This window comes from Phaethon lepturus, unplaced genomic scaffold (genome assembly GCF_000687285.1).
Source record: "Phaethon lepturus isolate BGI_N335 unplaced genomic scaffold, ASM68728v1 scaffold38014, whole genome shotgun sequence".
NCBI lineage: Eukaryota > Metazoa > Chordata > Aves > Phaethontiformes > Phaethontidae > Phaethon > Phaethon lepturus.
The window spans coordinates 6,104-22,519 of NW_010537701.1; the positions used below are offsets into that span (position 1 = coordinate 6,104).

General features: G+C 50.9%; 1 protein-coding gene across 1 annotated transcript in view; it reads left to right on the forward strand.

The window, feature by feature from the left end:
• The window catches only part of LOC104620372 (rho GTPase-activating protein 39-like), a 19,141-nt gene extending 4,771 nt beyond the window's left edge, over nucleotides 1-14,370 (forward strand). The window contains exons 3-9 of the mRNA XM_010286567.1: nucleotides 2,146-2,692; nucleotides 4,010-4,099; nucleotides 10,315-10,388; nucleotides 11,830-12,029; nucleotides 12,913-13,004; nucleotides 13,571-13,740; nucleotides 14,176-14,370. Coding sequence (XP_010284869.1) covers nucleotides 2,146-2,692; nucleotides 4,010-4,099; nucleotides 10,315-10,388; nucleotides 11,830-12,029; nucleotides 12,913-13,004; nucleotides 13,571-13,740; nucleotides 14,176-14,370 — 1,368 coding nt within the window. The remainder of the gene's footprint in view (nucleotides 1-2,145; nucleotides 2,693-4,009; nucleotides 4,100-10,314; nucleotides 10,389-11,829; nucleotides 12,030-12,912; nucleotides 13,005-13,570; nucleotides 13,741-14,175) is intronic.
• Nucleotides 14,371-16,416: the final 2,046 nt, after the last annotated feature.

Consider the following 16,416-nt stretch of genomic DNA (forward strand, 5'->3'; position numbering starts at 1 on the left):
AGGAGGTAGATCCTCAGAAGTAACAGGCTGAAGGACCAATTAGGGTCGTAGGAGGAAAACCAGCCCTGGACATGGAAGGTGGATTGAAGGAGACCAAGGATGGAGATGGCAGAGAAGAACTGCAGGCAAGGATTTTTAGGCAGTGTGTTGAGTGAATTCAGAGAGGGTGAGGAGGTAGGGGGGTAACTCAAGGGATAAAAAACCAAAACAAAGTAGAAAAGCAGGAGAAATGATTGTGCCCCAGGCTGGCAATAAGAGGTAGAGCATGACGTGTTAATCCTGTCATCCACATGTATGTACATGCTGGGTGTAAGATAGGGAAGGGTTGGACTGCACAAGCCTCTGTTGTGAGTTCAGCAGTTCCTCCTTAGTAAGGAGAAAACACTGACTTGCTCTAAACATTTAAGAAATAATGTGTATTTTGGGGTTGACTGTAGGCCAGGACTGGAATAGAGGTGGCACACGCCAAGTTAAAGGTGATCTGCAAAGAAGGAAAATGCATGTTTTATTTCACTTTTTCCACTGCAAAAACAAAATTTACAGGATTTCTGTTTCTTTGTCTTCCTTTAAAAACCAAAAACCTCAAGGTCATCTTGTTTGACTATTTCCTTCCTACTTGCTGGAGATCTCCTTGGAGAACGCAGAGCAAAATGTGGGCTCTTTAGCTCTTAGTTGCTGTATGTGGGAATTTCAAGTCTAACCAAAAAGTCTGTTTCCTAAACCAACTTTCTGGGTGTTTGAGTTCAATATGTGTCCCAGGCTGCCGCTTCCATCCAAAAAAGAGAATTTTGGATAGGCAAAATAAGTGTCTTATTCTCAGAAGTAGTTATTACACATCATCTGTAGCAATTGCTGGGGAAGAAGGATGGACAAGGGCTGCATGTAAAAAATGCGTAGAAAGTCTGGGAGGGAGGAAGGAAGGTCTTTGTCTCTGCTCCTTATCTCTGTAAACTTGTGATCAGTGGACTTGTCCCTGGAGCAAATTGAGTTTGGTCACTGCAGACTGTGCATGGGGAGCAACTATCCCTAGTTCTCTAAGAAAAAACAACCCAGTACTTGAAAATAATTCTGATTTAATTTGGGGAAGGTTGTTATGCCTGTCTTGGATAGGAAAACATGGTAGGGAGCCCATCGCAGAGGTGTCCCCGAGTCTTATGCAGCGGTACTCACAGAAGTGCTAGGTCCATAGCCACAGCCTGTATCCTCCCCGCGGACGCTGAGGACCAGCTGAGGACTCCTGTTCGGCAGGAGGTCATGGTGTGTCTGTGGGGTATGGTTAGAGCCAGCTCCGTTACTGGTGGAAGTTGACTGATGAGATGTCCTATCTCCTTCACTTCACCAACTCAAACATAATTTATCCTACCTGGGTGACAGCCTTGCCATCACAAGAGCTGTGCCCATACTCCACTGTGTCTCTCTTAGCTTCTCCTGTCCCGTTTGTGTGTCTGGCCAGTATTTCCATTAGGAAGATCATGGTGGAATTGAGATACATGTTTTGAATGCCTCAGTGCAGAGACTGTCCAGGCATAGGCTGCCCAAAGCTCAGCTCAGCAGTTCCTGATGGTCGCTAGCCATGTTGATTTGGTCTTGTCTTTTTTTTTTTTTTTTGTTAAACTTGGAAAAATAGTAAAGGCAGGAACCAGCTGTGGGATTCTAGGAGCCACAAAGGGTAAAGGCAAGGAGGAAACAGTGCTAAATAGTGCTGTGGCTGTCTAGTCTCTGCCACCTCCTAGTGTTTCCCACCCACCCACCTCCTGGGCTCCTGTGGCTCCGCAGGAACTGAGAGGTGAAAAGCAGGGAGAAACTTGGCTCCTTGGTGTGTGCTTGGTGCCGCAGAGCTGCACTGCTGCTTTGGGAGTCAGCCCAGCTCCTGCTTGGGCTGTCCCCTGGAGCTCTGGGACAGCTTGGACAATCAGCCCTGTTACGCCATGGCCCAGCACTTCCCTTGGGGACAGCATCAGCGTGCGACTGTGCTAGCCAGGCTCTTGCAGAAGTACGTATGGCAGCCACTGATTCTGCACAAAATCATGTTTTGTACAGATTCACCACTTTGCAGTTGCTGCTTCATGACTCACCGTTGATAATTTTCCTAGCAGGGTGAGCAGTTATCTAAGCTGCTTTTAACACATCTGTTCTTCATTGTAGCCCGGGACAATAGAGTTGGACCACAAGCAGGAGAGCAGCAGCCAGCCTGGCAGCTGCACAGGATATCATTTCCCTTACAATACTCTACGGAAGCCCATCTCACAGAGCAGCATGGCAGACTGGGCTTCTAAAAACCTGAACATGCACACACAGGGCATCTTCCGCCGACGGATCTCCATCTCCAATATGCTGTCTTGGAATGGTGGCTCCATCAAAAAGCCAATGCTCATCACTAGCAACCGCACCATCAAAAAAGAGGCGTGTGAGATGTTCAAACTGGTGCAGAGCTACATGGGAGATCGTCAGACTCGCATGGACCGGAATCATGTGGCGTTGGTCACAGTCACCAAGTGCTGGAGCACGCAAGGTTTACGGGATGAGCTCTACATACAACTGATCCGGCAGACAACAGATAATACATGCTACCGAAGTCTGGCATGGGGCTGGGAACTGATGGCCATCAGTCTGGCCTTTTTCTCCCCATCACCCAAATTTCAGTCGTATCTGGAAGGTTACATTTATCGCCACCTTGACAGTGATGAAAACAGTAAGTGCCTCACGCACACTCGCCCCTGTCCCCAGCATTCTGGTGGGTTGTGCCACTTGTTCAAGGTTGTCTAGTTTTTTTAAAAAACAGGTAGTCACCAGTCAGTGCTGTGCTTTCTGTCAGAGAAAGCACCATGTGCTGGGTGAGTTCATCCTTCCTTGGCAGGATGAAGCTGCCACCAGCTCATCTCCCTGCAGTTCTCACTTCTGTCTGGCAAAGAAATGCCAGCCCTAGACTGTGCTCGTCTCACTGATCAGCCTGGCAAGATCAGCACTGAAAAGAGCTGATTTGGACCCACCAAGGGCAGAGTTTCTTTGGGTTCTCTGAAGACATGAGTTATTTTAAAGGAAAAAATAAAACTGTAAATGTTAATACAGAATTTTTTAAGGGAGCCATTGCAAACATTATGAACAGGTCTTAGCTTGGCAAATAGTCAGGGATCCTGAAGGATGCTGGCTTTTGTTGTGAATAGATGCGATTTATCTGTCTTTCAGAAGCCTTGGGGACCAGCCCAGCATATATTCTGTTATTACCCCAATTTTAAATTGCTATAGCATTGTGTGCAAAAACAAAAAAAAAGCCAAGTGCTGCCCTGGAAAGTATTTGTTGGCTGATTGTCATTATTTCAGCAGTGCTCACTGTGTCTTGTCCAGTCTCAGGTGAAAAACCAGAGCACCTATTTCCTCTTGGGGCTTCAAACCCAGGTTAAAGCCCCCACAGATTTCCAGGGCAGGTGGAGAAGCTCTGCCCCCAGCACCCCTCTGCCCCTGCTAGTGAGTGTGGCAGCAGAGCTGGGTCATAGGGAGAGCAGCAGTGCAATACCAACCTTTGCCTTCTGGTTTCATGCTTGTAGCCTTAGTATGGGGTTCCTTCTCTGAACTGCTGGACGTGCAGCACTGGCTTGGGTTTTCCTGAGGATCCCAAACCCTGTCACTTCTCCCCAAAACCATTCCCTCCAGCAACGCTTGGCCCAGGAGTGAAAAATCACCCTGCCAGCACCAGGGTCCAGGCACCAAGGAGGAGTAATCTGAACTATTAGAGTGGGTTGTTCCTTCTGCTAGTATTTCGGCACTAAGTTTATTTAGGTATAAGCTTGCTGCCTGGGACCCCTTCTCAACTATTTGGCTATTTGGAGAAGTTGTGTGATGTTCTGGCCCTCTACTCAGGTACATTGAGAGCTGGCTGTTGTACAGGACCTTTCCCCGAGCAGACCTCTTCGTGCTAGAGTTAGGCTGGCTACCATGTCTAAGGGCAGTTCTGGGCTTTGGTATTTTAGCATTCCACGTTATTAATCCAGAGCCTTTTTTGAATTTTCAGTTGCCCAGCGCATCAAGGAGCTTGTGGATCTGAAAAACAAGAAGAACTCAAAATCCAGGAAAAAGAGGAAACAAAACACTGAGGATGAAGGTAAAGGGAGGCACAGCATGCAGGGAGCCGAGAGAGGGGGCAGCACTGACCTCAGACATGCAGGGTTGCTGAGCTGCATTGAAAATCAGACCATTTTTTTAAGGGCTTAGACTCAGATTCAGGAAACTTTACTGCAGGTGGCTGGTGTGAGAGGTTTGACCAGAGCATGGATCAGCAGTGTGGGTGGCAGCTGGGAAGCATGCAGGATGGGTGGCAGTGTAGCAGCAGAGGGAGACCCCTTCCACTCACAGCTATGTGAGAAAAGGGATTTTAATTTGAATGCAGACCTGGGCCTGTAATTCAACTTGTCTGTGTATGCCACAGAGTTTCCTATGGCACAGTCCAGTGCTAAAAGCCATACAAGCCAGTGTGTTGAGAAGAACCCGTCTCAGTTGTAGTAAACCACCACCCCACCTGAGGACCTTCAGGGAGGACACTGCCATCTGGCAGAGGACTGCCTTTTTTTCTCCCATATTGGCTTCCCCTTGTCCACACTTCCTGGACTCTGCAGTCCAGGGTTTGCAATAGCATCTCTGCCAAGTGAACAAGAGCTCACATATTCGTTCATCCTCGGGTTTTAACTGCTGGCTGCAGGATAATGCTTTATCTGGCTAAAGTCTTACTAGACAAAGTCCATTCAATTTTTTTTATATTGCTTTCAGGAAACTTGAGCCAATCCTGTGAATTCATATCAGGCAGCACTTTATATCATGTGGCCTCGGTGTTTTTAATCTGGGAGAGCTGGAGTCCAGCTTCCTGCATTGCTGAACCCTACCTGACGCCAGCAGGCAGGCATGTGAAACATGGACACCGCAGCTGTGCTCTCCTGCGGTGGCTTCCCTGTGTCAGCGCTCCCCCGAGGCAGCTGCAAGTCTGGGAAGTGGCCGAGGAGGCATCTTGGTCACAGCCCCTGCAGTAAGAGCGTCTATGGCTTCTGTGTCTCCAGTGGGATTTGGAGCACAGACCTGAAATTACACAGAAGGATTATATTGCTGGTAGGGATATGTCTTTTTTCTTTCCTGTTCAGGCCCAGGAGAGTTCAGCTCATTCTGATCTTTTGAAAAGTCATTTTGCTTGTGCTCATAGGGACTTTGAAATCTTTATGGGACAACTCCCCAGAGATTGCTTTGCACAGGGTGTGCTCTGTCTGTGGGCTGAGCAGGCTCTTCTGTGCAATTGCCTGTCTGTGTGGCATTGTGCTTAGGAAGATAGAGGTAGTTTTTACCTAAAAATAAAAATAAAATAAAATATAAAAAAATATATATGAAATGTTATGAAAAAGGCATGCCAGGATAGCTTTATAAAGTTTCCAGTAAGTGCCTGTGTGGCCTCAGCTGGGACTCTGGTGACAGGTCACACGCTGTTCCCTGCGCTGGACCCTGTCTGCTTTCTGACACACGGAGGAGCTGCTCTGGCAGTGAACTGGAGCGTTAGAACAAATGAGCTGGTCTGCAGACTCCTGCCAACTTCTGAAAAGATGACAAGGGGAGCAGCAAAGGAGGCAGGAGGGCGGGCAGATCACTTGAGCCAGCTTCTTTGCAAATGACAGATAACGCTGGGGGCTTTTTCTGGGATCTGACCTCAGAGCTGTACCCGAAGTAAGGGAGGATCCTGCAGGAACGCGCCAGGTGCTGTATGCCGATGTCTGAAAAGGTCAGGCTTTTTCTCAGGACGCCTACATCTGCTCTACTGGCCCCGCTTGCTGCACGTGTGAGGGGTAGGACACAGCTCCCTGAAGTTGCAAGGCTGTTGTCAGAAGTTCATTAGTAGCTCTGAAATACTTAGATGCTTCTGGATGCTGTAGCAGCAATTTAGCAGAGAAATCCATACGGAAATTAAATGCACTGTCTTGAAACTGGTATGAACTGATACGTAGGCACGTATGTAAGTCTTTCAGTGAAAAATGGAGTTAAAGCAGTGATTTCACACACACGCGTGCTTCCTCCAGTGCAGAGGCTTATAAGTAAACACTTGTGTGAGTAAACATATTTATCATCTGACATGCACACAAAGAAATAATTTTGAAGTTTCCCATGCTTACCTCTGCAATCTTCATCTTCTAGCATAATTCTCTGTGAGTAAATGACATATGAAGGTGGTGCAAGATCTTTTCATGGATCAATAACCCATTGAAAGGCAGAAGAAAAATGGGTAGAAATAAATGATGCGTTTTCAGAAGGAGAATTATCTGCTGATCCTGCAGGAATGTAAGCTGGGCTTTGGGTCTGTACAAGGAGGCAAGTAATGCGCTGGCAGCTCAGTGTTGGTACAAAATTATTCGGGGTTGCAAAAACTGAAGGTGCAGAGGAATCTCACAAGGGTGGGTAACTGAGCGATCAAGCAGAGGAGAAAATCGTGTCAACAAAGGCACATGGGGGAGACGTCCCTAACTGCACATGCAGCAACAGGCTCTTACATAGCTGTTTCAAGGAGGGAAAGCCATTTTGCATCCCATATATGAATTTCCAGAAATGGATACACGGTACAGGGAAGCAGTCGGAAACCAAGCAGAGGATTGGGAGCTTATAGACAACAGATAGAGAGCAAACCAGCACTTGGCCATAGTCATGCTCTGCCCGCTCCACATGTCCTGCCTGTGGTCTCTCCAGGGCTGATGAGTGCGGCGGGGAAGCCGCACAGGAGCTGGACCTGGAGAAGAGAAGAGGGGGGAAGGTCAGTGGGCTGAAAGTGGCAGATTGCCTCGGGAAAGTGAGAAGAAGAAAATTTCTCACCATTTGTCATAGCAGGAGAATTGGAAACCACCTGGTTTTGTTGTTGGGCAGGCAGGCTTAAGAGCGCTCTGTCCTGAAGCACAAAATTAAATCATTAAGAGTCAGCAAAGCAGGGTGTTAGGAGCATAAACAGGTTTAGGAAGAAGTGGGACAAATTCAGGGAAGGGAGGTCTGTCAGTTGACAGTTAATGGTCCAGGTGCAATACTGCGTCAAGGTATCTCCCATCTGCTGTTAGCTGGGAGATTTTTGAAAGGGAATACTAATTTTTCAGACATCCTGTATCTGTTTCTTACCCTCCTGGTGGCAGATGCAGGCTGCTGACTGGTATGGCCCTTTGGGCTGACGAAGCACGGCATTTCCCGCATCGGGAATGGTGTTGGAGCTGGGATGTAGAAGGATGCACTAGTGGTGTGAGGAAGAATGGCCGAAACACTGCTGTAAAATGGGTGTGCCTGGGCAGATCTAAGGCAGGAGAGCAGCACTGGTGCAAAGCCCAACTGAGCTGTTCAGGAGGCACCTACCCCTGTGCTAAAGAGCACGGCAAGACGGGGCCCAGGTCTGAGAGGCTGCAGTAGATTAGATTGGAGCAATACTGAGACAACAGCTTCTGCTGTGCTAAAATACGTGTCCTGTGGCCAGGTTCTGAATCCACATCGTTTGATGGGTTTTTTAAGGCATTTTTTGGCAGGAGTGTTCAAGTCTGTTCCAGAAGGTATGTTCCTGTGTGCGCCCAACCTGGATTTTAACTTGTTATAAAAGGAGACGTTCTTTAAGAAGCTCCTCGCATATATTTCTGGGCCAGCCCATGGAAAAATATTTTCCTTTGCAAACTATTGCTCTCTGTGTGGGCTGTTAGTAGCCTTCTGTTCCTGAACTCCTGGGGCTACTGTGGTACCACAGGAAATAACAGATCAGCTTGGATTTCACAGGTTCATTACATGCTCAGGGAAGTGGAATTGCCTTCAGTATTAGCCCTTTCCAGCCCGTGTAGGCAAAGCTGCCCATCCCTGCGCCAAGGGGTGTGAGCTGGGGAGTGGAGGGAGTTCTTGGCCCGCTTGTTAGGAGAACTGACTGTGCGTGATGAGATAAATGCCAGGAGCCAGTCTCTAGATGAGCATTTTTAAAGCAGTCGTGTGGTCGAGTCAGGTCGCTGGTTTCGAAAAGCACAGGCTAAAGCTAAATTCTGCTCGCCTCCCTTGTGTTTCCCTCTCCAGCTCACCACTTGCCCTCTCCTCATCCGCTTTGTACATCTCGCTCTGCACGTGCCCCGGGAGCGCTCGCGCCAGGGCGGATGACTTCTGCTACATAGGAGGGCTGTGAGCCCCTGCGGGAGCCATTCATTCTGTGCCCACCGCAGCAGAGCACTGGTCACCCTGTTCCTTAGGGCTCCCTCTGCTTTTTTGGCAGTTCAGGTCCGTGGGCAGTAACGGACCAGCCCCTTGCGCACGGGGCAAGTTTAGTTTTCAGTTTATTTGCTTGAAATCCAGTCAGCTCCGTGTGTGGCCCTGACAGTCCCCTCTAGGTCAGAGGCTGCAGCTTGGTTGTCGTTGGGAGCAGGACGCCTCACTGCAGAAAGTGCAGGATGTAGGTTTTACGCTTTTCCCAGGATTGGGGAGTTTTTTGGGAAAGTACCGAACAGGCTTCAAGCAAACGTGTCTGGCTGCGCCCACGCGTCAGCCGTGCAGGCTTTTCAAGGCAACCAGCTCCTTTGCAAACCTACTTAAACTCTTGGGGTGATTATGGGTTTCATGGTCTAATTACAGTATGAAAAAACATTTCCTGTTATTAGTTTTGAATGTGCTGCCTCCCGTGTAATTGTTGTGATGCGGACACACAGTCCAGTATTTTTCCCATTCCCTCCTTTGTAAAGCAGATGACACTTTGCATCAGGGTGCGTCTGAAATAGTGAAGCATCACAAAGCAGCTCATTGGTTTTGTTTTCTTTAATCCTTAGACATTTCCAGTATAAATCATGCCTGCGATTAGCAGGTTTTTGCTTTAGATATTCCCAAGAGAGATAGATTCTTAAAACTGACTTTCCTTCCCTTTGCCTGCGGGAGAAGGGGATGCTGTTGTACCTCCTTCGGCATTGCTCCAGCGTTACAGAGGGGATCCGCTCCAGCTGCGACAGTCAGGCAGATTGGTTGAGGCAGGGGTGCTTGTTTTGTTGTGGGGAGGCAAGGACTGTGGTTTGGCTGAGAGGGGAACGGGGGAAAGCAGATCTCTCACCTGTGTGAATTGTTATTCTGCTTGGGAAGAGCTTGTCCTCCCTCTGCATCGAGAGGATGTGAGGACCTCCAGGCTCCTGAGGCTTACCTAAGCCCTACGATGTGTGAAAGGCTGATCTGAAATGTGCAGCATCTGACCGGAATGTAGATTTTAAAAGCCACAAGTATTTTGAACTCTGCCGCAAGCTTTGAGCCTGGCAGGGAATCAAATAGGGCTGATCCATTCACTGCTTTCAGCAAGCAATTTGGGCTTGACTCGAAAAAGAACAAAAGGCCAACGGTTTTGGAAAAACTGTCCCAGCAATCAGTCCTCTGTCAGTGCAAACATTTCTCTTGGTGTCATGGGGGGATTAGCTCTGTGAATCCTGGCTCTGCTCACCCTCAGAGTTCACTGAACCAAGTGCAACCAGAGCAGCTGTTCTTGTGGAGGGCTGCAGCTTTTGTGGTGAAGCTCCCAAGCTCCAGTGTGTCTGATTTCCCTCATATCACAGAGCACGACCCAGCCTCATGGTACAAGGTTGGGTTGGAGGAGGTCACAGGCAGGAGAGAGAGGAAGCCTTCTGCAGGGCTCTGGGAAGATGACAGAGACCGTGCCACCTTCCCGTGCCTGTCCTTGCGTCCTGAGCTCACTTTTGATGCTGGTGCTGGTTCTCCAGCCCCGCACACCTCTCTCTGCTGCTGCCTCTCTCACTAGCCCAGAACTGCAGTTCTAGAATCATAAACAATTTGTTTGAAACACTTCGAAATCTTTCCTGGCAGGAGGCTGGCTCTGCGTGCTCTTTGGCTGAGATCGGGCTATATGTAAATACCCAGCGCTGTGTCTGTGAGGCACGTAACTCCAGCTGCACCACCAGGAGCAAGGGCTCACGCTCACATGCGTGCCCGGGCTATGAATGCCGAACAGGCGCCTTGCGTTGAGTCAGGACAGGGTCAGGCTGCCTGTGCGAGAGGGAGATCTGCAGGAGCCGGGGTGGGAGGTGCAGAGCTGTGAGCCTTGACTCGGAAGACGAATCTCTCCAAGCCCAAGCACTGACTTGCGCTGATGCCGCTTGCTGCAGGACTGCAGAGCCGGGAGGTTTCAGGCGCTTGGTGGGAGGTTTTGGCAATCTCTCCACCCTGCCCACACAACAGGCTGTGCGAAAGGGGGGTGGCTGTTGTGCCGGTGTGAACTGCTGTGAAGGTGCTCTCTGAAGGGCTCTAGTGTGGTGGGTGCACGGCGCTGTGGGCTGACTGCTCATTTCTCCTTCCTGCCAGGTCTGCCCATCAGCACCTATGCCAAATACTGCTACCGGAAACTCCAGAAAGTGGCCGTCACTGGAGGCAAAAAGGTGAGCAGCTGCCCCAGCCTGTGGACTGCCTGCACGGCATTCTGCTTCCCAGGTCTCAGAGCAGTCGGTCCCGTGACTCTCAGAGCTCACCACTGATTCAGCAATGTGAAATGGAGATAGAGCGAGCAGGGGAGGCTTGCTCAGGGCTTGTCTCCCCATGAACATGTGGGAGAAGGCTGCTGCCCAGATCCTGCCATCATCCTGGCAGACAGCAGTGCCTGCCTTGCTGGCAGCCGCAGGGCTGGGTGCTCCCTTGGCCTTGGGGACGGGGAGGACAAACCTGATGTTTACCTGTCTCCAGGGTAAGAGGAGCTGTCTGTGCAGGGGTTGCCCATCTTTTGCTTTCTTCAGGTGAGGGAAGAGTCTCCCTTTGCCAGTGAGAGCTAGCATGGTCCGGGTCTTGCAGCTGATTTACTGCAGAGTTGTTCATTCCCAGTTCAAAAAATTGGGCAGTGGAGATGGCTGGTGCAGCAGGGAGCCTCTGTGCTCTGCGTTATCTGGAAACCCTCTGCTCCCTTTGCTCTGCAAAGTTCTGCATGGGTCTGTGAAAGCTGGCAGGCAGTCCCAGCCTGTCCATCCTAGGTCTCCGAGCCAGATCCGGTTGTCTTTTATTTCTGCAAATCCCTCTGGGGCCTCCCAGCCATCTGGACTCTGTGTACAGCGAGCAAATAGCTGAAATACCTCAGGAGGGGTGAAGGCTTCCGGCATCCCCGCGGGGGCAGGACAGGAAACGTCCAGACACGCATCGCACACAACTGGAGCCCTGGCAGCTGCTGCCCTCCAAGGGGTCAACGAGAGCTTTCCCCCCATTACAACTCCCACTTGTAGGGAGGTTTGGCAGGGTCACTGCCAAATGGCCACTGTGCTGGGCAGCCTGTTGCCCCTGTGACAGCAGTCTGCGTTTCTCCGAACCTCTGCCAGGGGAGATTCAAAGCCCCTTTCAAGTGTCAGTGTGTTTCAGAAGCAACAGGTCCCAGTGCCCGCTTTTCAGAGAGCTTTAGCACCTCTGAGAGCAAAGCTTTCCCTGCAGTTGGGCATACCTGGATTCCCTCCCCCAAAGGGCTGTTTTTCAGCTGTCCAGTGGCTGAGCACTCAGCTGGTGCTGGGCCAGCATACGCATGCCTTCTGCTGACCTCACCACAGCCAGGGACCGGGGACAGGCTGGCTCCATCCTTCCTCCTCCTGCACCAGCAGGGAGAGCTACAGCTGGAGCAATCCCCCAATGTGCAGCACGGCACAGAATCCCCTGCAAAAACAACCCAAACTCTCTCAAGCAGTCTCCTGCCAACAGGCAGCAGCTTCTCTGCTCCTGGGCCTGATAAATTGACCTCCTTCTGATTTTAGGAGGTGGAGGCTGCAGAGTGAGAACCATGCTGCCAGGATGCTGTTCCTCTGTGGGCTGTCTGTGCCACAGCTGCACTGAGCTCTCCTCTGTCCTCAGGGTCTCCGTAAACCAACAGTAGAAGAGATAACGCATGCCAGGAATGCTATCATGACGCCGTCACTCTTCGGCAGCTCTCTGGAGGAAATCATGCTGCGGCAGCAGGACATGTACCCGGGTAACAAGCTGCCCTGGGTGCAAACACAGCTATCGCAGCAGGTCCTGGCTCTGGGGGGAGAACAGACCGAAGGGATTTTCAGGTGAGGTTTTGGGGTGCTGTGTTGCTTTTGAGCCACCCACATGTCAGTCCCCAAAGCTGAGAAATCAAGATTGACTTCCATGTGCTTCCTCTTCCCTGAGAATAGCACTCTGCCATGGATCACTGACCTTTCTCAGGTTCAGGAATCACCTCTTAAAGTATGCTAAATGCTAATGTATGCAAATGTGTTCGCACAGAGGGGACAGCATAGATGTGACTTCAGCTACTTAGGATAGCACGTACCCAGGCAAAGCATTGAACTTTCATCAACTTCAACAGTAGTAGCTGGCCAGTGCAGGGAAGGGATGAGCTCTTGGGTCCCTGGCAGAGCAGTTCATCAAATGCAGCATGTCAGCCTCGATGATGCCCAAGACATGAGGAGTCAAGAGAGACAAAGAATCTGTATGGTAAACATAGGGGATTCCAGCTTGGGTTTGTTTTTTGTTTTTTATTTTATTTAAGCTTTGTGTTAGTTTTTCAGTAGCTAAACTTTATTTAAGGTAGGTAGCAAAAGACTCAACTTTGCCTTGTAAGGGTTTCCAATATCTTGGTATATTTAGCCAGAGATGCTTCTTATCTTTGGACTGAACATGATGCAGAGAGGCTCAGTTACAGAAAATAATCACTCCTGAGGACAGAATGATAGTTGATGTCTGAGCTAGTGGGAAGGAGACAAGTGCTTCTACCCCCACTTTAAAGCTGTGTCTAAAAACAGGCAACCTGTTCTCTCTGAGGAACTGCTTCTGTAGCTGCCGCTGGTGTGGGATCCCTTCTGCCCAGAGCCCTGGAAGCAGTTCGGAGCCATGGTTTGCTGGCCAGCTGCCACACCAGGCACATTGCTCTGCTTGCTCTCTAAATCACCTTTGCTGTGTCTCTGTTTGCAGGATACCTGGTGACATAGATGAAGTCAATGCGTTGAAGTTGCAGGTGGATCAGTGGAGAATCCCAAGCGGCCTCAGTGACCCCAACATCCCAGGTATGGGAACACAGCAGGAGTGTGTGCTGCAGCCTCAGCCATGGTAGAATGTGGAGGGAGAGGTACAGGAGCAGCCCAGGAGGTGTGGTGCTGCTGCTTGGGGACGTGTACACTGGATGTCTTCATCAGCTGGGTTTTCATTCTGTGCCTTTCTGCTGCCTTTCCAAATACTGCCCATAGTAAAACACTGGGGACAGTGGGAGGACCTCCATCTCCAGCTGACTCCAACGGAGTGAGGCTGTGCAAGCTGGGCAGCCTGCAGAGCAGCTGGGAGTCGTTCAGGAGCAGCACTCTAGCTCCAGGGTCTCATTGTCCTCTCCTTGAGGCAGCCCCAGTGCTGCTTCCTGGAGGAGCAGGTAGCAAAGAGTCAGCATTTCCCTGTAACTGGCCAGTTTGGCTGCCTGAGAAGTTCAGAGCCAAGACTGAAATAAGGTGAAACAGCACAAGTGCAGAATCCCTTCTCTGCCCTTGATTTCCTGGGGTATTCAGTCTCACTGCCAGCTTTGCTTCTGAAAGTGGTGGGGAGGTAACCAGAGCTGTTCTCATGCACCCTGCTTTCTGCCCAGCCTCTCTTCTCAAGCTGTGGTATCGAGAGCTGGAGGAGCCCGTGATCCCCCAGCAGTTCTACAAAGAGTGTATCAGCAACTATGAGAACCCCGATGCTGCTGTGGCCGTGGTGCAGCTTTTGCCAGAGCTCAACAGACTGGTGCTGTGTTACCTTATACACTTCCTGCAGGTAGGCAGCCTCCACAGTCCTGCACTCCGCTGCCAGCCAGGAGCCTGAAGCACGTGGGGCACAGTTAGTGGGACAGCTATGGTGGGCCATCAGCAGGGTTTTAGGATCCCTCACCTATATTTAAGGTGGGATTGATGGAGGGGGCTCTGCTGGCTTTGTCCCTTATGGGAGCAATAATCAGTGTTCCTGATCTTCTGGAGCATGGGGCCAGTCCCAAAGGTTGAGGTCTGCAAGATGTTCCCTGTCTGCTGAGGCTCCCATGCTGTCAGCTATGCCAGAGCGAGGTGGTCTTCCCTGATGAATGCGTGGCTGTCAGGGCATTGTCCTTCAGGGAGGCCACATCTCTGCTGTCCTTGCAGCCCTTCTTAGGCCACGTGTTTGGAGTCTCTTGCCCTTTTCCACTGCTCCAGCTGAATGTCTTCTTACTACCTGCAGATCTTTGCTCAGCCATCAAATGTGGGCAGAACAAAGATGGATGTGAATAACCTGGCCATGGTGATGGCCCCCAACTGCCTGCGCTGCCAGTCTGATGATCCTCGCATTATCTTTGAGAACACGCGCAAAGAAATGTCCTTTCTTCGCATGCTGATAGTGCACTTGGACACAAGTTTCATCAAAGGGCTGGTTTGAGCCACTGGCCCTGGGGTCCAAGACATTGCTCTGGGGATTTGCTGGGTGCCCGAAGTCTTCTCCCCTCCATTTAGGTTTCTGCCATTGTCCTTTCTGTTGTCACACCCTGAGCATCTCCCAGCATATGACCTCAAGGACAAAGACTGGACACTCCAGGAAAGCTCAGGCTGCTCAGCACCAGGAAGTCCTTGGACATGCCAGGCCAGATTCAGTGGTTCCTGGCCTTCCAGTGTGTGTCAGGAGGGGGCAGCCCTCCTCCTTGGAGCTGCAGGACTGGATGCTCATTGAAAGGGCTGTGACATCCGAGAGAAACTGCTACCTGGAGCAGTGAGACTCTCCATCTCACTTCTGGAGGCAGAATTGGCTTCAGGTAGGAGGACATCACTCCTGTGTTGTGGCATGGGCTGGTCCTGGGGGAGATGCTGCCTCATTGGGGATAATTCCACTGCTATGGAGCCAGCCTGGTTCACCTCTGCACACTGTCAGTTGGAGGCGTGAGGGTTGTTGGTAGAGGGATGTGAACATGCAGGGGGTTTACCAAAGCAGGGGCTTTCCTTGGCCTGCCCTGGTCAGTGGAAGCACGCTGCAGCCCAGGGAGAGGAGGTGTTTGAGCTTCTACTGGTGGTGGCTGGATAGGCAGACATCCCACAGCTGGGAGCCCTGGCAGACTAGAGCCACACAGCATCCGCCTCACCTTCTCCTTTAGGCAGCTTCAGAGCTGCACAGCAGCATGTGGTCAGCATGTGGGACCAGCTCTGTACTGAGCTCAACCAGCACCCACCCACACCATGGGGGATGGGGACAAGAAGAAGGCCACGCACCTGACAACAAATAGATAAACAACCTCTTTGGCATCTTCATAACAAGGGCCATATTCTCTGGAGGGGCAACCCCAGCGGCCTTGTGGCTCCTTTCTGCTATGGGCAGCGTGAGCTGACACCAGCTTTCCTGAAAAGCATCTGAGATCATGCTCGGAGCAGCCTCCACAGCGCTGGCACTCCCCCTTCCTGATACCAGGTCCTTCCCAGACCACTCTGCCAGGGACTGAATACCAGTTTTGCCCACTCTCCGGGTTCAGCCCAGGTCTAAAGAAAGCAGGGAAGACCCCCAACAGTAAGAAGAGTTCTTGTGCTTGGATGTGCCCTTCCAGGCAGAGCAGCAGCATTGTTGTGCGCTCGTGAAATGCTGATACTGCCTGGAGTCAACTGTGGCACCCGTGCTCTTCCCACCAAATTCCCACGGGAGTTGCAGAGGGGCTGGGAAGGAAGGGAAGAGAAGGGAAGAGGCAGGTCTGAGCAGCTGAGGTGTGTTGGAGCCTGCATAGGGGTGGTGTCAGGTGGGCAGATCAGCGTTCTCACTACTGCTATTAAACCTTCAGCACAGCAAGGACAGCGTCTTCCAGAGACAGTGCATGGATTTCCCCACAGCCTCCAGATACTGTTGTATGTTCCTTAGTAAGCAGCAATTTCTAATTCTCTGGCATCCTGGTGTTACTCTTCTCTTCCTTTGAAGTGTTCTCCCTGCTGGAGGCAGGTCTGCTGCAGAAAGCTGCATGTTGGGATTAGTCATGCAATGCTAAGTCTGCCAGTACCATCCAAGGTTGCATTTGCATTTCTGCATCTCCCTCCCTTTCAAGTGGGGACCTCTCCTGATTGCAGTGGGCAGCCGATCCCTGACAGCAGGGAGGTTTAAAGCTGATGTCTGAATCTGTACCAGAAGTTTGGGCATAAGGTGCCATGTGCAGAGAGTGCCCCAAGCCTTCTGGCTGCTGGGATCTCTTGATCTGTGTGAAAAGGGTTTCCAGGGCACACGTCTGCTGGGATGGACTCCACAGCAGGAGTTCAGTTTGTGCCCAGCTGAACAAGGGTCGTGGTTCCTCTCCTTGAACCAGATGCTTCTGTGGTCCAGTGAGCCAGAAAACCTTGCTCCCATGTCAGGATTAGCTGTGTCAAACATGCCCCCAAAAATGTGCCAGGATCTGCTTCACACACCCATCCCATCCCATCCCATCCCATCCCATCCCATCCCATTGCTTCGAAGCCATTC